This window comes from Morus notabilis, unplaced genomic scaffold (genome assembly GCF_000414095.1).
Source record: "Morus notabilis unplaced genomic scaffold, ASM41409v2 Scaffold1317, whole genome shotgun sequence".
Classification (NCBI taxonomy): Eukaryota; Viridiplantae; Streptophyta; class Magnoliopsida; order Rosales; family Moraceae; genus Morus; species Morus notabilis.
The window spans coordinates 298,163-320,558 of NW_010363007.1; the positions used below are offsets into that span (position 1 = coordinate 298,163).

Below are 22,396 nucleotides of genomic sequence, written 5' to 3' on the forward strand. Positions count from 1 at the left end.
ATATGCACATAAAAGCGGGAATATTGAGTCAGTTTGACATTGCTGTACTCTTTAAAATTTTTATTATTGTTGTGTTATTAGTTAGAAGTTACTGTGATAAGAAATATGTAGGTGTTTGAAAAATGTTTTTTTTCAAAGTTGTTGTGAACACGAGAAGCAGAAATTTAAGTGTTTCGTAAACTATATACAAAATTACTGTGAAAATGTATAATAACTAAAATAGACATAGACATACTTTAAGACACATATTTATAATTAGTCTTATATTGACTTTTATAGTCAATATTAATAATATTTATACACCAAAATACTAAAAAAAAATTAATTTTCATTTTATTAATTAAAATATCTCTAAAAAATAAATTGGTTTTATTCAATGAAATAAATTATATATCTATAAAGAAATTAAATGACATAAAGAATTGAAGGTAAATTATTTTTCAAACTTGCAAAATTAGAATAAAAATATATTATTAAAATTTAGCACAAGATATTTATTAAAGATTTTTAATTTTCAAATAAATATTTAAAATATATTATACTCTTTAATTTGATTTGCAAGAAATAAAATGAGTAGATTGGGAATTAAGTTTTATTATTATGGTCATTTTAATAAACTTGGACAATGACAGCATAAGCTGCTGTGGAAAAGCAACCATTGACCGGCTTCTCACATTCTGCTATAGGACAGCAGTTTTTAGAAGCACAAAACAGATTTTGCTAAACACCTTGACCTTCTACAGCTTCTTAAAAAAGCAAAAAGTAGCCTCCAAAAACAATTTTAAACTTGTAACTTCAACTTTATATTTTTCTTTCACTATATATTTCTATTTATTTTTCTGACGGACTGTGTTTTGAAGCTTAATCCGGGTTGCCCTTATGTATAAGGGCCATTTGATTAATAGGTTTCAACATAAAAGTTTTCATAGAAATTTAAATTTTATAAGAAAAAGCATTTTAAAAAAATGATTTGAATTATTGTTCAAACCTACGAAATAAATGCATGAGTAATTGACCGGTTCCTCAAAGAGTTCAAAGATATTTTTAAATTTTTAATAGTGTTGAGAACTTAAAATATTAAATTATACTATTTACTACCCATTCTAAATTGGGATTTCAACATAAATGGCCTTTTTTGAAGAATCTTTTTGGATTAATTTCAAAAATTCCCCCTAAACTATGACTCTTATAATACTTTATCCTTCGAATTTTAAAACATAACATTCGTTCCCCCCCCCCCCTGAACTTTGTTCTGTTAACAAGTTTTCCCCTTCTATTACAATGAGTGACGAAATTGCCATGTGTCACTTATTTAGTGAGAATTGAAAGCGCAATTACACTTATACCCTCCTAATCACATTAGATCCCATGGAATTCTTAATTTTTTTTTTTTAAAAGTCAACAGATCTCGTTGGGGCAAGAAATATGATCAAAATTCCAAACTATAAAGGAACCCAAAATCCATTGATGAAGATGACTCTCAACTCCCAACATAAAGAGAGAAGAAATCCAACGTAATCATCGAAGAAACAACTCTAGCTCTTCACTAATCATACAAACTCTTATATTGTTCAAATCTCTAAAGGTCAACTAATTTGCAATTTTCAAGTGAACACTAAACCTCCTAAACTTTAATTTACCAATTCAACGTCATTCATGAAATGCCCAGAAAAAGCCACAAACCAATAGTCAAAACAGGGATCAAGATTGTTTTTTTTCCCTCCCTATTATCAGGAATAAATTCAAATCAGAAGACTAAAGAAAAATCTCTATTTTATTCTGCCCCTACCACAACTGCAAGCTAAATCATCACTCAAACTCGTAGCCCCGCTAGCCTTAATGCAAAGCTGAAGCTCAGAAAGACGACACAACATCCTCAAGGGCCACTCCGACAGGTCGTCCCTCCCTCGTTCAAATCTGTCGCCCCTCAACTTGGAAGCCCTCGATCCATCGCCCCTCGCTGCAAAAGCCACTCATTGTTGCCAAGGTCGTCGAGCCCATCATCCTTCATCATGATCCGGTGGCCTAGAATCCATGATTTTGGTCTAATGGGGGAGAGCGAAAAAGAATGAAAGGGAAAGTTAAAGAATTAACTTGTTACTTTATTTAATTTAATATGTAATATATTTATTAATAATTCTCTTTTGAAAAAAATTACTTAAACATTTTATCCTCATGTATCAAATGAAAATCCTTTTTTTATTTACGCATTTGAGCTTTTTTAATTCCTTTTTTAATAACCTGTGGTTTTCACATGGTATTTTACGATAACACACTCCTCAAATGGGTCATGTACCTTACACGTGACGAATTCTGTCACTCATTGTAGCAGAAGGGGAAAACTTGTTCTCATTGTAACAAAAGGGGAAAACTTGTTAACAGAACAAAGTTCGGGGGAACGGATGTTACGTTTTAAAATTCTAAGGGCAAAGTGTTATAAGGGTCATAGTTCAGGGGAGATTTTTTAAATTAATCCAATGTTTTTTAATAAATGATTAAAATTTTGCACGATTGTAAACATGACCATTTTCATTAACTTAGCGGTCAATCATTGATTGATGTAGCGCTGATTGACTAAGCGGTCAATCGTGATTGACTCTAGTTTATCATTGATTAACTCAATTATTCTTTATTATTAATCAATATTAGTTAATAATTAATCAAAATCAATTAGTAATTAATCAATTTCAATCAACAAATTACATGTTTATTAATGATAAACCATAGATAAATTAATAATGAATCAGTCAATGATGATTGATCGTGAGTCAATTATTGATTCACTGTGATCCATAGATCAATCAATGATTGTCTCATGCAAACAAAACAACCATTTTTGGAAAATATAAAAAAAAATTTTGATCATTTATGAAAAGAGGTGATTAAAAAGGGTCACCCAACACAATTTGCCTTCTAAATTTTTTATAGTGTTTAAACAAACGCATGGTTTTTTAGGTATACCAACAATAGTGGAGGAACGTTAATTGATTTACACCATATTTTTGTAACAGAGAGAAGTGCGAAGTTTCCAAAAATACTCTTTTCTTAATATGCTGTCGTTTTTAATTAGCTGTCGTTCAGTAAACTAGTGTCTTTTCTAAAAGACGATGTCGTTTCTACTGTGCTAATTTTTTTTAATCTATATCTTTTCTGAAAGTTCTTCGCAAAATAGATTTTGTTTTGTAGACACTGTTTCTTTGTTTTTTTTTTTTTTTAGGTGTATTTGTTGGGTTTTTTTTTTTTTTTTTTTGTTTTGAATGATTTCCGCTTCTTAAGATGTTGTCATCTTTATATTATAGTGTCGTTTTGCACTAGACGGTTTATTAAAGGTGACTCCGTTATGTGCATATTCTGTCGTTTATATCATTCTCGTTTTTCTGGATAACTTCTCTGTTTTGAAGGTTTTCTCGCAAGTCTGTCGCTTCGTCATATTTTCTCTTTCATGTCGTTTTTAAGTACTTTCGTTTTGTTTAATCCATGCCGTTTCTGAGAGAGTTGTTTTGAGTTCGCTTACAACTTCTTGTTTTCATAACATGCTGTCGTTTCATTGTATTCTTGTATTTAGGATTCTGAGATAAATACGCGAAATTAGATATGAAGAAAAAAATAAGTTATTGGCAGTTTATCTTCCAAAACGTTTAGTTATTTTATAAACTATTCTTAAAACTTTTAATTAACAATTACTTAATCCCCTCTATTGCCCTCTATTGTTGATTAATTGCAATGTATCTCACAGTTGATAACGTGGTTTGAAAGAAAAAACTATATTATCAAAATCAAAATTTACCGATTTGCTAATACGAGAGTAAAGATTTTTTTTTTTTTTTTAAATACAAGGACCTAGTACAAGTTGAAGCCTAGTCCAATGTAAGACTGCACAAAACCATAAGCATGTACTTTTTCTCCCTACAATATTGCTAGGCGTTGTCTGTCTTTGTCGTCTGATAAGCCCATGTAACGTAGAGGTAGAGTCCAGTCGTCACTTCAATGATGATGTCGTTTTTAGATCCTTTTGCGCCGTCTTTTTAACATATTGTCGTCTTATGTCGACGTCGTTTCTATCATGTTCTCGTTTCAATTTTTGTGTTTTTCTCAGTACCTGCATTACCAGACAGGCTATCAGTTTTCTACGGCACTTGGCTGATGTCGCTTCTTAGGTATTTCCATTTCTTTTCTAATGGCGGCAATGTTGATTCTAGGTGGTTATTATAGTTTTAACTTCTGAAGTGGACGTTTGGTTTATGAATTCAGAATCATGATTTAGAATTATTCTCGTTTTACGTGTGTTTTTTGTGAGAAAAAATGTTATAACGAGTCACGAATCATGATCCGAATCATGACACGAATTCTCATACCAAATACCTCAGAAGTGATTAATTAAATTCGAATAATTGGTTTATATTAATTTCTCCGGAGGCTTTCTTCCGCCGTTTGTAAAAATCTCTTGAGCAAATAATAGGAGGTAAATTTTTTTTTTTTTAAAAGACAACTCATTAGTCATCACATAGCTATACTAGCCGAAAAGAACTTCCTGGTAAAAATTGTAGCCCGTGAAGCAGAATCCAAAAACATAACACGAAATTTAACGCACTATCAACCCACTTAGTTATCAGTTCAACTTAGTAATTTTGATCTAAATTCAAATTTTATGAAAGAACTTATTAATAGAAACTCATTTTATTTAAATTTTTTGTGAGAAAGCAAAATCAGAACTATATGTTCAAGTTTGATTTACTATACCGTTTCAAAAAATAATTTAGATCATAATCCTTTAGCTTTTTTTCTTCTTTTTCCTTTTCAAGGGGAGGGATTATAACTTTCTTTATTGTTTCAATAAAAAGTTTTAAGTATACAGAGAAAAAAAGAAATAATTTTACATAAGTTTATAGAGAGATAAAGAATTTTACATAAGTTTATATAGACATTTTTCGGTACGTTAATATATCGATAGACTAGGTTTTTTATCTGTCAGATCTGTATAAAATCATGTAAAAGTCAAAAAGTACGCAGATCCAACGATTAGAAAAACTTCATCTACTGATATACCAGGAATACTAGAGAATCTCCCAAATTGATAAAGACAAACATTAGTGCAAAAATGAAAGTGTTTCATTGGAAAAGACGGGACGGGATGGAGGCAAGTACGCTTCCCCATTACCATATCCTAACATATAGTACAAAGCTTTTTCTATAATTGCACTCTCAAAAATTTACAGATCTCAAAAAAAAAAAAAAAAAAGGCATCATGGATTCAATCTTTCATCAATCGTTCGTTCTGAAACTACTTATAATATTGAATCATGAAGTCCTCCCTTTCCAAGCGTCACAAATATTAACATCCATCACCAAGATGATGGAAAATGTATGTCAATAAATTGATTAGTGCTTAATCTAATTCTAATAATTATATAACATGAAAACCCAAAATTACACGTTCTCTACAAATTTAAAGTACAGCCAGCATTTGTATATGTTACTTTTCTCTTTCAACTCTTAAAAGAGGATAATGAAAAAAATGTGGGCTAATTCCTCCTCATCATATTTAGTTTCATAAAGATGGAGGAGTGGAAGACAAGCAAAAGCAACAGCAAACGTAAAAATGACAAAACAAGAAAAAAGAAATTGTTGTACATATATATATATATATATATCAATATCTATAGCCTCTACAAACCAATTACTAATTTATTGTCAACTTGAAACTTGACATCTAAGCATAATATAGGAATGTGTAGTAACGTTGAATCATTATCAAGTTGTGATTAAGTTTTTTTTTTTTTTGTTTAATCTTGCTTATCACATTAAATAAAAAAAAAATCCCTTACGAATGCCAAAAAAGGGTTTAGAATGATGATTTGGACATGATTTGAAAATGCTCACTTGTTAATCTCATTACACTAATGTCAAGCAGCATTATACATTAGACTGTCGAGACATTCATGCTGAATCCGCAAATGTTGCACATTTTAAGAAACTTCAACGAAATTCTTAACAAATTAAGATCTGAAAATGCTTTTTTGTACATTAAAAAGGAAAAAAAAATAAATAAATAAATAAAAGATCCTACCCAAGAGTTGTAATGTGGAAAATGTGTACATCAAACTATTCATGATCATGACCGGGAAGTAGAAACTTCAGCTCTTATCTGATGATCTAGTTGCTTTAAAACAGGCAAATCTAGATTCTTTTCTGTCACTCTAAATTTCTCTTCAGCTTTTTTCATCCTTGTTTGTACTCTGTCCTTCTATAGTTTCCTCTCTCTCGTCAGTTTTCTCCTCTATTTCTCAAAATGCTGCATAACATCAGATTTTATTCTTTTAAGTAGGAAAATAAATCCTTATATTCTAAAAATCACGATGAGAAAATCCATAAAGAGAACAAAAGAAAATACAAACATTAAAAAAATCACCTTTTTTGGTATCACAAAGGGCAGCTCAAATTCCTTCTGAACACTCTCAACTTCTCTTTACCTTTATATGACTTTGTTTGAACTTTCATCTTCATTTCCTCAAAATACTGAAAAAGGAAAAATAAAAATACATATACATATATATATATATATATATAATTACCTTCTGTGAGAATTTGAACTCAGGCTTTGATATACAAGGAGGAAAATCTTCAAATTAGAATTACCTGTTGCTTTTGCTTCCTTTCAAGCTCTGCCTGTTTGAACTCAAAAACCAGACAAAGAGGTTCTAATTAGTAATAGCAATTACAAGCACTATTAACATGTACAAAAAAAAAAAAAAAAAAAAAGGTACTCAGAAGATTATGAAGATATATTACCAGAGCCTGTTTAAGATGTGTATTCTCCTCTCTCAGTTGGTTAAGCTCTGCTTCTAGTTCAACTGTATATGCCTGCAAATTTTGTGAAAGTAATTGCTATTACTAATTATAAATGGTTTAAAGATTTGCTCCAAGGAAATTCAAGTACATAAATACCTTTATTTTTCCTAGTAAGACGATCAAATTTTCAAGGAATCTCCATTACATATATATGTTTAATTAGCCATTAAATAATTCGTCGCTTAAAGAGGATATTAATTTATAGGGCAAAACTAAGTCCGCAAAACGACAAGGATTTGTCAATGAATGTAGTGATCAACTATTCAGTTCTTTACCAAAATTTTGATTTCCCTTCAAACTTTGTTGAAAAACATAACAATGTGTAATCTTCAAGCATAATATATAGATGTATTTTAAGCATAGGGACCGAAAATCATGTTGCTTAATTTCACCAAAAACAAACATTATGTAACGGCAATACTTAATTAGTTAGGTGGAAAATTTTTTTTTTTTTTTGATTACCTGTTTTCTGGCTCTAGACCTGGCTGCGGACTCTCTGTTCTTGATCATCCTCCTCTGCCGCCTCTCCACCACCTTCTCCACCGGCCCATCGATTATCCGCTTCCGACCCCTCAGCGCCCTGATATCCAACCCAAACTGACTCCCGGCGTCGTCCACCTGACTCGCACATATCCCGTCCGACGACACCGGACTAACCGGCGCAGCCAGCCCCAACGACTGCACCCCGCCGTACCCGCCGCCACCATTCACCGCCCTCCCGCTGTAACACACCGCCGCAGCAGCCGTGGTAGGAGGCGGCGGCGGGTACGCCCCCTTCCTCGCCCCGTTCCCCGCATAATCTCCTCCGAATGCCGCGCTGGCTTGCGGCATTGCTTGATAAGCGGATGCAGCACCGCCGCCGCCAGCCGCAGCTCCGGGAGCCATTGCCGCGGGCCTGCCAACAAAACCCGGGACCAAGCCAGCCGCATTGCTCGGGTACATTCCGAACTGCTGCGGCTGGGACGGATGCGGAGGCGCCGCCACCGGAGCCTGTTCCTGAACTACCCCCGCCTTGATAAGGAAATCCTCCAGGGTCATCTCTCCAAAAGTGGGCTGGCGAGGGGTAGAATCGGAATTCCGGGCATTACTATCATTTCCGCTACGCTGATTTTGCTCTTGTTTCCCTTTGCGGTGTATCTCCGACCAAACCTCGTCGACCGTTTTCCGACACAGCGGCGCGGGGAGCGTGAGCGAGCCCTGGCGCGTGAGGCTCGCCTGCCGGGCTATGACGCCGCCTTTTTCGGCTGCGGCAGTAACTTCTCTCAAGGACAAGTTATTATGATCGCCCGTGTTGCCGTCGAGGTAGTTATTACCGTTATTGCTGTTGTGTTGGTTGTTGTTGTTGTTGTTGTTGTTATTCTGTGAATTGGAATTGATGGCTTGGTTTTCCTCGGCGGTCCAAATGCTGGTGAGGAACTCGTCCATGTTCATTGAACCGAAGTTCTTGCCGCTCTCGCAGAGAGCGTGCTGGAACTCATCGAGAGTGAGAGAGTATATCGACGACTGCCGTCCGAGGGACGAGAACGGGTGGTTGTTCTTCTGTTGTTGGTCGATTTCCGGCTCCGGAACCACCATTTTTTCTTCTTCTGGCTTGGCACAACTAATCTGAGTTTCTTAAGCAAATAACACGCATAAGAAAAAAGCTAGAAAGTGAGTCTATATATAAACCTTAAAAAAATGAAAAGGTGCTAAATATCTTTTTAAGACTTGAATCACGTGATCTCTAATAAATACTAACTGATGAAAATAGTAATGTGATTTTGTCTTAAGGATCAGATTTTGAGATATGTAGAGTTAGTACTCTTACCTATAAGAGGAATTAGAAGGGCATTGAATTGTGATATGGTGGATTCAGTGGTTCTTAATTTAACAATGTGGCTAGAGAATAGAAAATCTCAAGGACATTGTTAATTAAGCCAAAATAGATATCAGACCTCGTTCATTTCGTCAATTCGAGTTTAAAATTCGAGTTTTGCTACAGTAAAAAATTCTCAGAAACAATCACATCTATTTTTTTTTTTTTTTGCTACAGTAAAAAGCTCTCACATCTCAACTCGAATTAAAAACTCGAATCAGCGAACTAAACGGACCCAAATAATGTAAATCCATTTTACAAAAAATCGTTGTTTAAGTGATCGCACGTGTAGTCTGAATGATAACAACATCAATTAAGGTCGAATCCATTGAAAAAAAAAAAAAAAAAAAAAAAAAAAAAACCCCCCGTCAAATAGGCCTTCTTTAGAGATATAAGATTTGGCTTTTATGTCGATGCAGAATAGAAAGACGGTTTCTATTGAACAATCAAAATCTGTATACGAAAAGTCACTGAATTAGTGGTTGCACGTGTAGTCTGAAGTTAACCACATCAATTAAGGTCGAATCTCCTATTCTACCTTATAATTTTCTAAATTTGATTGGTTTCCTATAATGTCAGGATATAAGTGACACATACAAGGTCTAGAATATAAAATGTTTTATTTTTCTTTGAAAGTTTAAAAAGGTGAATAATTTGACCTCATGAAGTTCTTGTTTTGGGATTTGTAGGATAGAAATCACTGCTAGGTTAAGTTTCTAATCAAGAGTCAGGGTGTGCCAACACTCGGATCATTGATATAATAACAAAATCAAATTTCTAGTAATTTGATCTTAATTATTTGGTTACATTCAGACTACACATGCGACCACTTATACAACGACTTTATTGGGACCAAATCAAATTTCTAAAATCAAGGGTTGAACAGGAAATTCAAGCCGGGCCCGTTCAGTTCGCTGATTCGAGTTTTTAATTCGAGTTGAGATGTGACTTTATGTGAGAACTTTTTACTGTAGTAAAAAAGTTAGATGTGACTGATTCTGAGAGCTTTTTATTATAACAAAACTCGAATCGGTGAAATGAACGGGACCTAGTTGTTGTTGTTACCTTACTACACATGTAACCACTTATACAGTGGTTTTTTGTTACACAGATTTCCCCCTCCCCCCAAAAAAGGGTTTGAAAAATCACTTCCCATCACGATTAAATAAGAATAATAATATTCGGAGCAGGCAACAGATACTTTATTAATTAGTTCTTACGGAACCAATTCCAGCTACAAAGTGACACCTATATACACAATAGCACTGACTATTACTTGGTTTATAATTTTATAGATGAAGGCTTTTTCGATTTAGATTTTCAATTTTATTCATTTTACTAATTTTTTTTTGTTATAATTAAAAATTCTTAAAAAATTTTATATCTCAATTTAAATTAAAAATTTAAATTCATGAATCGAACGGAGGCGAAGACTTTTAATTTTACTTGCATTATCCTCCAACACGCGAAAAAAACGCACATTTAATCCATTATCTGACAGACTTCTTCATTGTGGGAAACAGATAAGTACTTTATCTCATAAAAGATGGACAAAGTACTACATAATGACCACAGATTTTCGAAACCAGAAACTGGGGTTTTTTTTTTTTTTTTTGATGAAAAATGGATTTTGTTTGATTTATCTATCCTAGTTTACATGTGATTTCAGACCCAGTGGATGTATGGGGGGCCATACTCACACAACGCACAATTGAACGCGACAGGAATACTATGCTAGTTGTATTTCATTCTAAGCCAATAAAAATACGACACATAAAAATGGATATAATTAGTTATTTGGAAAGAAAAAATATATAATTAGTGAAATTCACCTTCTTATTAAGAGATGGGTCAATTGGTAATTACAAATTAGGGAGGAATAATGAAAAGAAAAGCGTAAAATATCTACCAGAGAAATTCGTTTCCAAATCATGAATAGATTGTGGGGTGTGGGGGGTTAAATATGGCAGGAGAGAATCTTTCCTTTTTTAGTATAGTATTCACCAAACTCAAATTTTCTATTATTAAAAAAAAAAAAAGAAACGAATAGAAAACATACAACATGACTTTAAAGTAAAAAACATATTCCCTTACTCATATGCACATGCACTTTTTAAACTCAAGTTGCATGGGAAACTTTAATTCTTAAACCCTGTAATTACTGTGGCCTTTATCTAACAATAATTCTCAATCTGGATCATAAAATCTACATAATTGAAATTAAAAAAAAAAAAAAAGGTTTTTTATTCTATGAACTCATGAAATCAAGATAATTTGTTCAATATGAGAAAACTATTGTACCAGATTATAGTAGAAGGAAAGATAACAATATTATTGAATGAAACAAAAATCGTATATATATGTATATATGTATATATGTATATGTATATGTATACCTGATATATATACGTTCCAAGAAGCTGAGACAGATCTACAATAGAGGAACTAGTACACTTGAAGACAGTCCCTTGTTTATTTATGTCTTGGATAGATCAACATGCAAAGAGAGCAAAGAAGCCAGCTAGCTTAATCAACCATTTATATATGAGAATTTCTTTGGTTAATAACCAACTTGTATATATATATATATATACACATGTTTATATATATATATACATGGTGTTCTAAGGTGGAGAAGAGCAAACTATTTCTCTCAAAAATGATATGAGGACACACAAAGTGGCGTGCAAACAAGTCAATCCCCCCATAGCCTAGATTTCACATTTCCCCAAAAGAACTTTAAGCCCTAAGTCCCTGCTTATTCGTAACATGCTTGGTTCTCGCGACACGTGTACGCCAGGTGGCTTCCTCAGGCTCTTCTGTGCTCTTGCCCTAACGCGTGTCCTTCTCCATGGAAATAAATCTTGGGTGTACTTAACTAGTCTTGTATTGTTTGTCGTCCTCTACTTCAAATGCCATCATGAGTTGTCATCAAGACTTTATAAGGCATTTTGTTCGGTAAATGTGTTTAAATTTAAATTATAATTCTGTTATAGCGTATTTTTTCTTATAAAAAATTTAAATTAAAACTCAAAATATGATTTAAAATACTTTAAACGGGCTCAGGAAAAATGGTTCAAAATGTTTTAAATTAGCCTTCTGACTATTACGGTATTATAAGCAATCACCAAGGAGCATAAAGTTAATATATTAGTGGATATGAAATAATTGATTAACATATTACTCATATCATATATGATTTGACAAGGAGTTAGTTAATGACGTTGGTTAACATAGTAGTAAGATTGCTTGGATAAAAGTGTAAGAGTAGTACTAATTAGTGGATCCAGGTTAATGTTTACATTTTTTTTTAATGTTACTTTGTTAGACTATAACTTAGGATTAAATGGTGCATTGTATTGTGGACTTGTGAGTGATGATGCATGATTATATTTTACTAAAAAGTTTTTTTTTTTTTTTTAGTATTTTGTATAATCTCATAATTAGTTTATAAGGGTTATTGTGACAAAAGATCCAAAAAAGGTCATGGTTCAATTTCACACAATCATTCTAACGTAATACAAAATATTAATCGAACATAAATCTTAAAATGAGGATAAAATATCAAACGACCTTGAACTTATCCCGCTAAACTTAGCTATTACATAAGTAGAAGTTCGCTTATGGTTGATCAATTGCAGTTCATAATCATATTATGTGTTCAACTAATTAATATCAGCTTCTCCAATTGGTCTTATTTATCACATTCTAGATGATCAAGTATCAAAGAGTCCAGAGATTAATCTCCAACAAATGGTGTGAGTATTACATGCAAGAGTTTCTTAGGCCTCGTTCACTTCGCGGATTCGAGTTTTCAATTCGAGTTGAGATGTGACATTTTCTGAGAACTTTTCACTGTAGCAGAAAAAGTTAGATGTGATATTTTCTGAGAATTTTTTTACTGTAGAAACCTAAAACTAAAAATTCGAATCGGTGAAATGAACGAGTCCTTAATAGTTAGGGCATCTCAAGCACGTGCTCTTTAGACTTTAGGAGTAAAGCAATTTTGATGGACGATTTTACCCTCCGGGCTTCTGGAGAAGTTTGGCTGATTCCTTGAGTTCAGTAAACGTGACTAACGTCGTTGGTGGTTCGCTAGGTGGCCGCTGTCTTTTGGTGGGCTGCGATTGTCTGCAAGCAGCCCTACTTTTCTGGATTTGTTTGCGAATCACAATAGCTCTCATTAATGACCCTTGGGCTGTTCCTTTAAATGACGCTTCAAATAAGTGAGAAAAAATTGGATAGGGAAACTGAGCATGTTTTAAGATATGCTGGTTTAAATAATATTTTTACTCCTGGTAAATAAATTATTTACTGGAGTAAATAACTTTTTTAACCATGAATATGCTGTTTACTTCATATATTTTGAAACCTATTATTTACTTCAAAAGATTTTTGTTTTTTTTTTTAAAAAATAATTTTATTTGGGGAAAATGATTTGGCCCAACAGATTACTGTTGGTAAGTGGACCGAATGGCACTCCAACAACTTACTCCAAGCAATTTCAGAAAAGGGAAATAGTAGAAAATAAGCCAATATGAAAAGCTTAAGAAAGTATATAGGCTAATTTTTAGTTATAAAAATTAATAAGCCATAACTTATCAAGTTATGGTGCATAACCAGATAAGTTATGGACAAACTTGTCAAATTATGGTCCATAGCCAGACAAGTTATAGACAATTATGGACAATAACTTGTCAAGTTATAGTTCATAACCAGACAAGTTATGAACGAAAACAATAATTTGGCCTATTTATTAATTTAGGTAAACTATTGGCCTATTAATTTTAATTCATCTCAAGTTTTGGTCTATTTTTCTCTTTCTCCCTTCGGAAAATTATGTTGCATGCCAGATGCCACTTATAGCAAGTGGTTATAGGCTTTTACCCTTTCCCACCTTTGATAAATACTTCCTTCAAGAGTCATAAAGTTCATATCACCATTGGTCCAACTAAAAAATAAAATAAAGAATTGATCCGTTTTTAATAAACCAGTGGTTTGAACGAGGAAAAGTAAAAAAAAAAAAAATAAAAAAAAAAATCTAACACAGACACATTAAAAAAAGTAAACCATTGGTCTACTTTTTAGTAAACCAGTAGTTTAAAGAAGGGGAAAAAATCTCCATACAAGCAAGAAAAATCAAAGAATTACACTATATTAATGGTCTACTGGTGAGTAAATTAGTGGCTTAAAGCAGCAAGAAAGAAATGTCTCGACACAAACAGTAGCTAGGATGGGGAAAAAAATTTCAACACAAGTAACATAAATCAAAAGTATATTACTGGTCTACTTGTGAGTAAAATATTAGTGGCTTAAAGCATCAAGAAAGAAATTTCTCGACATAAGTCAGATGTCTAAAAGTAAATCAAAGTGAAACAAGTGCAAATGTTTAATCACATTTTTAAAAAATAACTGACTATTTTGTTCAACTATATAGCAGAAATTTACTTTATTGACCCGGGATACTTTTGGCTTTGGGAGTGTTATTACTCTGAAAAGTATATCCAATGCTCCAAACCCTGATCTGATCAGACGTATATTTTCTTATAAAAATAAAGTTTTGAACTCCATGTTTTTTTTTTTTTTTTTTTTTTTTTTTTTTTTTTTTTTTTTGTTCGAGCTTCAAGTTCCATGTTAAAGTCTTTGATATGAGAAAATTAGGACCTTTTCAGCTACCAATAAAAGTAAGGTGTATTAACTGTATTGATCAATCAAAGAATGCCGTCTTTTCTAATATTTTCTTAATATGAAGCTTTTTCATTAGGAGTAGGATTACTAGGTGATCTACATTCTACATACGGTAAAAATTCATATTTTCCTCTTCAATCGGCATTGAAAAGATGCTTTTTCATAGTTCGCTGATTCGAGTTTTTAATTCGAGTTGAGATGTGATTTTATGTGAGAACTTTTTACTGTAGCAAAAAAGTTAGATGTGATTGTTTGTGAGAGTTTTTTACTGTAATAAAACTCGAATTCTAAACTCGAATCAGCAAAATGAACGAAAAAGTGAGTAGGTGGGACTCAATCTAATAGGAGTTACCTTTTTATAAGTGATGAGGATGAATACCATTTTTCATTTTCAAACATATGTTTGTTCGCTTTTACGAGGAGGAGTGATTATTTTTCTTTTTTTCTGTTTTTAAATACAAGCGTGATTTTTTATTTCCAGCTTCTAGTGCTAAATTCAAGGTTGTCTTGGCCTGAAAGACATATTCATTACCAATTACATGCTCATAGAACGATTATTATTACCTAATAGTACTCTAATGTACGTACACAATAAAATACTACTTAAATTGTCCAATATAACGCTGCTCTAATAATTATGTACTTATTTGATATATTGTATATATTCAATTTTTCACCATACAAATTGTTGCTTGTAATTCAATAAGTTCAATAACAATTAACTACTCAAGATGTTATTATGTCCAAAGCTTGAAACGCTAAGTGGATGTTTAGCTCATATATTTAAAATTATTTTTAATTTACGTGTATTTTTTATAAAAAAAATATTATAATAAATTATGAATTATGATTCAAATAATAATATAAATACACCAACCAAACACGCTCGAAGAGTTTAAAAAGCTACGTATAAAAGTTGGATAATCAACAAATATCAGCTAATTGCAGAATATATATATATATATATCAACTAATTAATGTGCAAGTTCCAAAATATAGTTTGTTTGTGTATTGACAATCATATGCATAACGAAAAGCTGTATTTATATATTTACTTTTTCACTTTACACATCATTGATCATAGACCAACCATGAACTGTCAAATCACGCGTGGGCTGAAGTAATAATTGTTCATTAATATTCCTCTTCCCTTCACTCTCAAGCAATTGGTATTCTATTAAAAAAAGAAAAAAAAAAAAAACCCAACAACAACAATGGGTGGCAACGAAATTACCATGTTATTTACAGCTTAGTTTTCTCCAAAAAATAACCCGAATTAAAGCACATATTTTTTTGTTCCTTCAATATAATTATAGTAATCATGTTTGTTCTATATACGTGTCTTTTTTACACGGGCTCAACATTACTTTGCTATATATTCTCACTATAATTATCAATAACTCAGCCGTTTGTATTGGCACGTAGAATTATTATTAGTAGGTCCAACATGGATAATTAATCTCATGGCACACGCATAATACATGGCTTAAATTCTGGAATTAAGAATGTATGTTAGTGTTATATGTAATCATTACAAGGGCAAAATTGATTTTTCACCAACATCTTATGGTTCTATAAAACCCCTCATAAACCCATATCTATGATCCAAATCAAAAGTAGTAGTAGTGAACCCTAATAAAAAAACAAAAAAAATGAATCCAAATTTCCTCACAATTTGGTTTCTAATTTGTCTCTCCCTCCAATGTGTCACAACATTGGCCTCAGACCCTGACCCTGTTCAAGACTATTGCATACCAAACCCAAAATTTGGTTCCATAAAAACAATATCTCACCTCCTCACCCTCCCATGCAAAAATTCATCCGAGGCCACCACCGACGACTTCATCTTCTCCGGCATGAAGCTGATCGGGAACTTCTCCGACACGGGCCTTGCATTGATCCCCGTGAACCCGACAGTCTTCCCGGGCCTTAACACGCTAGGCATGTCGTTTGTGAGAGCGGACTTGAAAGTTGGTGGGATAAATCCACCACATTTTCACCCTAGAGCCACGGAAATCGCCTACGTGGTTCAAGGGAGTGTTTATTCGGGTTTCGTCGATTCGACCAATAGGGTTTTCGCTAGGATCATAGAGCAAGGAGAGGCCATGGTGTACCCCAGAGGTCTAGTTCACTTCCAAATGAACGTTGGAAAAAAACCTGCCACAATTTTTGGTAGTTTCAACAGCCAGAGTCCCGGTTTGCAGAAAATCCCATCCGCAGTTTTCGGTTCCGGAATCAAGGAGGAGCTTTTGGAGAAGGCTTTTGGATTGAGTCCTAAGCAGATTGGGAAGATGAGAAGAAGGTTTGATCCTGAAAGGTCCAACTAGATCAATGTTACATTTTGTTGGGTTTATTAGTTAATCCCTACACATCTTGGGGCATTTTAGTTTTTTTCCTTGCGAAGAAATAAATATCAGTATTGAGCAATGGTGTGTACCGTCAAGTACCACTTGATGTTTTTCTTTTTCTTTTTTCTCTCTCTTTTTTTTTTTTTTTTTTTTTTTTTTCCCTTTTTTTTTTTTTTTTTTTTTTTTTTGCCCCTTTTGATTATACTATCTAGTGTGATAGTCTTGATCGTCATAAGGCCATTAAACTTTCTACTTATATAAATATTTTCTTTGATTTATATTTATATCCCGTCAGCCCTTTGGAACACTTCATAGACCTTGCCTGAAACTTAAGGTTATAATGTTTAAAAGAGATACGAATTTCAACTTTCAGACAACTTTTGCTGCGTGCGGTTGCATAAAGCCACAAATAAATAGTGATGTACAGAAAGAATCAGCTGTCATTTTGCTGCCTAACTTGGGTAAACTAGTGGTAAAAGAACTACCATAATATAAGGACAAAAAGGTTAAAGATCCAAAAAATTTCCCAAGTTAAAAGTGCCATAATCCTGTAATGCATTCTTTTAAACCGTCAAATCTTTATCATGTTCTGTCAATTTTTTCTTTTTTAATTATTAATTTAATGTGATTTCAATCGGATCTAGTTTAGAAGAATGAAATACCATCATCATCTTACGGTATCAATACTTTTCTTATTTGGGTGAATTCCTAAGCCTTTTTTTTTTCTTTTTTTTCTTTTTTGCTTCATTTTTCATACGCGTTCTGCATTTATGAAAATAATTTTTTGAAAAAACAAAAAAGCAACAGTTTAGAAACGAAAACTCCCCAATTCAGGTCATTATCCTGACAAGTAAATATATGAGTTTACAAGAACTAGTCTAGACACAAATCAGCTTTGTCTATTACAAACACAAAATAGCTGCTACATTATCATTCCAAAAAATAGAATTTTCTACTGTAAAATTTACCATAAAAACATAGAGCATCAGAAGTTCCAAATCCCACGGTTTACGCACGAGAGAATGAGAATGCATAGAGAAGTTGACGAGTGTGTCCCAACTGCTCAAGTGAAGCTCAATTCTTCCCAACAAGAAGTTCCTTGAAGATTGTATCAGCCATCCCCTCAGCCTCTGGGAATAAGTGCCCAGCACCGGGTAGCTCGTGATAGTGAATCCACGGAAGTTGCTGGGCAATGTGGCGTTGCAGAGAAACAGGCACGAGAACGTCTTCATCTCCTTGCCACAAGTGGACAGAACCTTCGTTATTCGGAAAGGGATTTTCCAGTTCTACAGGACTGAATTCCCACTTCCCGAATCCCACATTCATATCCTGGAAGAGGGACTCGTATTTTCCTTGCTGTGTTACCTGTGCCTGAGAAGCCACATTGAGAGTTATTATCTATATTCTATAAGCAGGAAACAAAATGACTACTAATTGAAGCAAACACGGGAAGCTCTGCTATATCACAATAAGTCCTTAAACCTTGAGTTTGAGAGTTTACAAAATCACTCGTAGCTAAGTCATATGGAGTAATATGTAATATCTTGTCAATCACCGATGAAAATAGAAATGCTATTATGTCAAGAGAATTCTGTTTTAAGTTCAGGAGAGGACGTAAAACTAATAGTAAACTATAAAAACATCTAGTCGTATAGCAATGCGGCTCAAACAAAAGGCTGTTACCAATCACCCCCATATAAATTACCCCTGACAGGCTTCAAACCTCACTGTAAATGCAGTGCAGGCTAGATCCTTTATGCATCTGCATCAGAGATTTCTTTGAATGGAGGAGAGGACTAATTTGAGTCAATTTAATAAATAAGGGACTTATTTTGGAAATCTTAAAAATCAGGCATTAAAATGAGATTCAGCCTATAGTTCGAGGACCGAAAATGAGCTTAATCCTAATATTTAATTTAAAAGATGCTAGCGACTATGTCTATTTGCCACAGAAAAAATAAGGAATGGAGTTCTTTCATCAAAGAAAAAAAGAAGGTTTTGTAGTTACCAAATATTCCTCTCTCGATTGCCTTCTTGGTGATTTAATGATCTCTTTGTCTTGGCGAGAAAGAACGTCATGGCTCTGAGCCACAACACTTGAATAGGGAAACCATTTTTGAGTATTCCACCAGTATGTAAGCCCAGGAGCATGGTGAGCGACACGAAGGAACCACTGGTCATTCCAAAATTGTTGGTTGTAGGCTTCATTAGATAGATTTGAAGGAAAACCAGTCCACCAGTAGTTTACAACAGGAGCTAGCAGCACAGCGCCTGCTAACCTATTAGCATTACATATATTCCTCAGAACATCAGAAGAAAAACAAAAAAGAAATACTCTCTGACCATCTCTAATTCAAATTCCAATGCCATATTTGGCACTTAAAAGTGTGAAGATGGCAGATTTGATACATTATTCTATTTTGTATTCCAATGCATAATGTTGTTTCAAATGTTATATCTACTTGTGGCATCAAGTACAACATATGCCAATTTTAGCACCAAATATAATAGTGAATTGGAGACCATTTTTCCTACTCAAGTGCTAAAATTTGGCATTGGCTCACTAATTTGGTACCGTATAAAAGATGCTTTCAGATGCAACACCAAAGCAGCAGAATTCATACATTTTCATTATCAACACAAATCAGGTAAATCATACCTGTGAGGGATGTATTTGAGGGTGCTCCAGAGCACCTGTCCACCCATGGAGAAACCAACTATATAGAATTTGGGTCCTAATCCCAATTGATCAGCAAGCTCTTCTATATCTAAAGCCAAGCTCTTCACTGTCCGCGTGGGATCAGGGTCACTCTCTCCATAACCAGGTCTGTCAAAAGACAAAATGTATATGCCTAGTTCTTCCACAACCTCCTGGAAAATCAAAGTGATTTAGTCTTTAGAGAGGATTAGACAAAATATCATTGGTGCAAAGTAAATGAAGAGACGGGGCCAGTACCGGAGATAGGAATTTAGCGATGGTGTCATGCCTGCAAGAACCAAAACCATGGACATTGACAATCTTATACTTGGCGCTATCTTTTGACACACCCTGCTCTTTGTAGGCCAAATGCCTTCCATCCCTGAGTTTAATTCTCGATGCCGTAACAGGTGGGCCATCCGGAGTGCCACATATCTTGGGTGGAGGAGGTTGGATTGCTTGATATGCCCATGCCAAAAACCCAACAAAGAACAAAACTAGTGCTTTCTTGAATATTCCTGAAATTTTTCAGCTTTAATCAAACAAAACACACAAAAAATGGGAACCAAATTTATCAAATTCACGTACTAGGCAAAGATTTCAGCCAAAAAAAAAAAAAGAAGGAACTAAGCGAAGATATTTTCAGAACACGCCAATTATATAAATCATAGTTACCAAAAATGAAACTATGTAGTTAAAAACTCTCACACAAAGAAGATCTTTATTCTTGCCTCAAATCCATTTCTCTCTTATTTAAACCTGGATTTCAGCTCCTCAAAAAATTCTTTAAATTATGCAACAATCAAGAAAACTCAAAATTTTGACCGCTCTAAATTATCTAGTCAGATTATTTGCCTTAACCGAAAACGAACTTTACCCAATTAAAGCAAAGAGAGAAACATCAAATTCTTCAACAATTGCACCTTTTTTTTTTGGCGTCAACAAAACAGTTTAATCACAAAAACTAAGCCATACCCAAGTTTTCAGGCAAAAAAAACCCTGGTTCTGATGTACGATGAAATTGAACAATAAACAATAAAGTTTAAATCAAATTCATGAAAATGGAAAAACAAAATTAAATACAAAACGAAAACCCACCTGAAGGAAGCTGAAAGGAACTGTTTTGCTTCGCTCTTCTGGTGTGGGCCCTGGCTGATGCTGCAGAAATCTTCCTGTTCACACCACCCGCCATTTGAAAGAAGAAATCTCCCTCGAAAACACAAGATTTGAAAGAAAAAAGAGTTTAGAAAAAGAAAGGAAGAAAATAAAATAGAAGGAACAGGAAGGAGAGATCAGATCGTAGAGTACTTTATTACAGGGACGAAGGAGACATCCTCGGTCCTCCCTCACAAGCAGACTTTTTTTTTTTTTTTTTTTTTTTTTTTGGGTGTATAAAGTAGAGGTGGACGATAGCATCAGACAAATAATTTAGTTTTTTTTTTATAGTTTTGATTTTGGAGTTATTTATTTGTGAATAATGTTAGAGACATAGATTTGAATCTCATAATATATAAATTGTCATTTTTATATTAGTACGTGTTTAAAATAATATCATATTAATTAATAATAAAATATTATATTTATTAATAAAAATATGATAACTCACATACTACATTAATTAGTATATAAGAGTTAAGATTTAAATTAGTGTCCTTAGCACGACTCTTTTACTTATAGATATCCAGGATTGAAAATAATAAAAATAAATTTTATAAATTGTTTTGCATTATGTCCCTTGTGTTAATAATTAACGTGTCTTTTAAATTTTAAAATGTACTTATTAAGTTTTTTTATTTAAATTTGTCCCTCCATTTTAAAACGTTGTATTTTTTGAGACAGAATTGTAAATTTGTCACTTGGTTTAGGCGCAATATTTAAGGGTTAATGAATGCCTTTTACCCTAAATAAATAACTTAGGTGCTAAATCTTATATATATATTCTCCTTAAAGTAGCTGCTTAAAAGCACGAAAATAAGAGGGAAAAAAAATGAAGAATATACCTAAATTGAATTAGGTTAGTTAATGGGCTTAAAAAAATTAATAAATTTGACCACAACCTCCTGAAAAATCAAAGTGATTTAGAGCCCGTTTAGTTGGAGGATTCGTTCTTTGATTCGAATCATAGTTCATGGTTTGCTACAGTATTTTCTCTCACAAAAAATACACAATGGTTCTAATTTATGAACCAAATGGGTTCTTTGTCTTTAGAGAGGATTAGAGCAAACATCATTGGTGCAAAGCAAATGAAGAGACGGGACAAGTAGTGCACCGAAGATATGAGTTTAGCATTGGTGTCATGCCTACAAGAACCAATACCATGGACATAGACTATCTTATACTTGGCGCTATCTGCTCTTTGTGGGCCAAATGCCTTCCATCCCTAGGGTATGTTTGGTAGGAGTGAGAGATGGACGAAGGGAGAGGGATGGAGCGAGAGGAGAGTCCTAATCTCTTCTTTGGTTAGAGGGAGAGAGGGAGTTGTTGCGTGCCGCGTGGGAAAGAAAGAAAGAGAGAGGAACATAGGGTGTTGCGTGAGAAAGAGAAAAGAGAGAGTTGTACCCTTTTTTAAAGTGAATTTACTTGGAAAATTGTACACTTTTTTAAATATATATGTGTATATATATGTTTGTCTTTGGCAGACTGATATGGCACTTCATGAAGCGATGTGATACATTAAGGCCTAGTTTGTTTCGCAAATTCAAGTTTTCAATTCGAGTTGAGATGCGATATTTTTTAAGAGCTTTTAATTGTAGCAGAAAAAGTTAGATGTAACATTTTCTTAGAACTTTTAACTGTAGAAATCTAGAACTGAAAACTCAAATCAGTGAAATAAACGAGGTTTAAGTTCCTGCAATAGCAGGTTCAAGTTCTATTCTCTCCTTGCCTACAGCAAAACTTGGCTTCTTTACCTGTAAGTCTCATTAATGTACTGTCATTTTTTGTCCAATTCCTTTCTCA

The 22,396-nt window shown here is 33.5% G+C and overlaps 3 protein-coding genes across 4 annotated transcripts; 1 reads left to right on the plus strand and 2 right to left on the minus strand.

Annotated features, from left to right (window-relative positions):
• Nucleotides 1-6,223: 6,223 nt before the first annotated feature.
• LOC21398502 (protein ABSCISIC ACID-INSENSITIVE 5) lies at nucleotides 6,224-8,424 on the minus strand. Its single transcript, XM_024169036.1, has 5 exons — nucleotides 7,312-8,424; nucleotides 6,790-6,861; nucleotides 6,637-6,666; nucleotides 6,410-6,516; nucleotides 6,224-6,292 (listed from the first exon to the last, which is right to left on the minus strand). The coding sequence occupies exons 1-4, from the start codon at nucleotides 8,422-8,424 to the stop codon at nucleotides 6,421-6,423; spliced, it is 1,311 nt and encodes a 436-aa protein (XP_024024804.1). The 3' UTR covers nucleotides 6,224-6,292; nucleotides 6,410-6,420.
• A 7,588-nt stretch (nucleotides 8,425-16,012) lies between these two features.
• On the plus strand, nucleotides 16,013-16,864 carry LOC21398504 (germin-like protein subfamily 3 member 2). Its single transcript, XM_010103277.2, has one exon. It carries the CDS (start codon nucleotides 16,045-16,047, stop codon nucleotides 16,717-16,719), a length of 675 nt encoding a protein of 224 aa, XP_010101579.1. The 5' UTR covers nucleotides 16,013-16,044; the 3' UTR covers nucleotides 16,720-16,864.
• Nucleotides 16,865-17,547: 683 nt separating this feature from the next.
• Nucleotides 17,548-20,866, minus strand: LOC21398505. Of its 2 annotated transcripts, XM_024169015.1 has the most exons (6): nucleotides 20,747-20,866; nucleotides 20,537-20,648; nucleotides 19,697-19,956; nucleotides 19,400-19,611; nucleotides 18,749-19,019; nucleotides 17,548-18,111 (listed from the first exon to the last, which is right to left on the minus strand). In XM_024169015.1, exons 1-6 carry the CDS (start codon nucleotides 20,852-20,854, stop codon nucleotides 17,815-17,817), a joined length of 1,260 nt encoding a protein of 419 aa, XP_024024783.1. In that variant the 5' UTR covers nucleotides 20,855-20,866; the 3' UTR covers nucleotides 17,548-17,814. The 2 variants fall into 2 exon arrangements, with proteins under 2 accessions (XP_024024783.1, XP_010101580.1); XM_010103278.2 differs by lacking the exon at nucleotides 20,747-20,866 and having other exon boundaries at nucleotides 20,537-20,701.
• Between the last annotated feature and the right edge of the window lie 1,530 nt (nucleotides 20,867-22,396).

Bases quoted from the DNA above. Each gene is read 5' to 3' on its own strand.
- LOC21398502 (XM_024169036.1), bottom strand. From the start codon at position 8,424: ATGGTGGTTCCGGAGCCGGAAATCGACCAACAACAGAAGAACAACCAC. The intron at 6,862-7,311 runs GTAATCAAAAAA...CAAAATTTGCAG, and splicing joins GGTCTAGAGCCAGAAAACAG to GCATATACAGTTGAACTAGA. The intron at 6,667-6,789 runs GTAATATATCTT...GAGTTCAAACAG, and splicing joins CACATCTTAAACAGGCTCTG to GCAGAGCTTGAAAGGAAGCA.
- LOC21398504 (XM_010103277.2), top strand. From the start codon at position 16,045: ATGAATCCAAATTTCCTCACAATTTGGTTTCTAATTTGTCTCTCCCTC.
- LOC21398505 (XM_024169015.1), bottom strand. From the start codon at position 20,854: ATGCTATCGTCCACCTCTACTTTATACACCCAAAAAAAAAAAAAAAAA. The intron at 20,649-20,746 runs GTACTCTACGAT...TGTGTTTTCGAG, and splicing joins TCCTTCGTCCCTGTAATAAA to GGAGATTTCTTCTTTCAAAT. The intron at 18,112-18,748 runs GTAACTACAAAA...GTGGCTTCTCAG, and splicing joins AATCGAGAGAGGAATATTTG to GCACAGGTAACACAGCAAGG.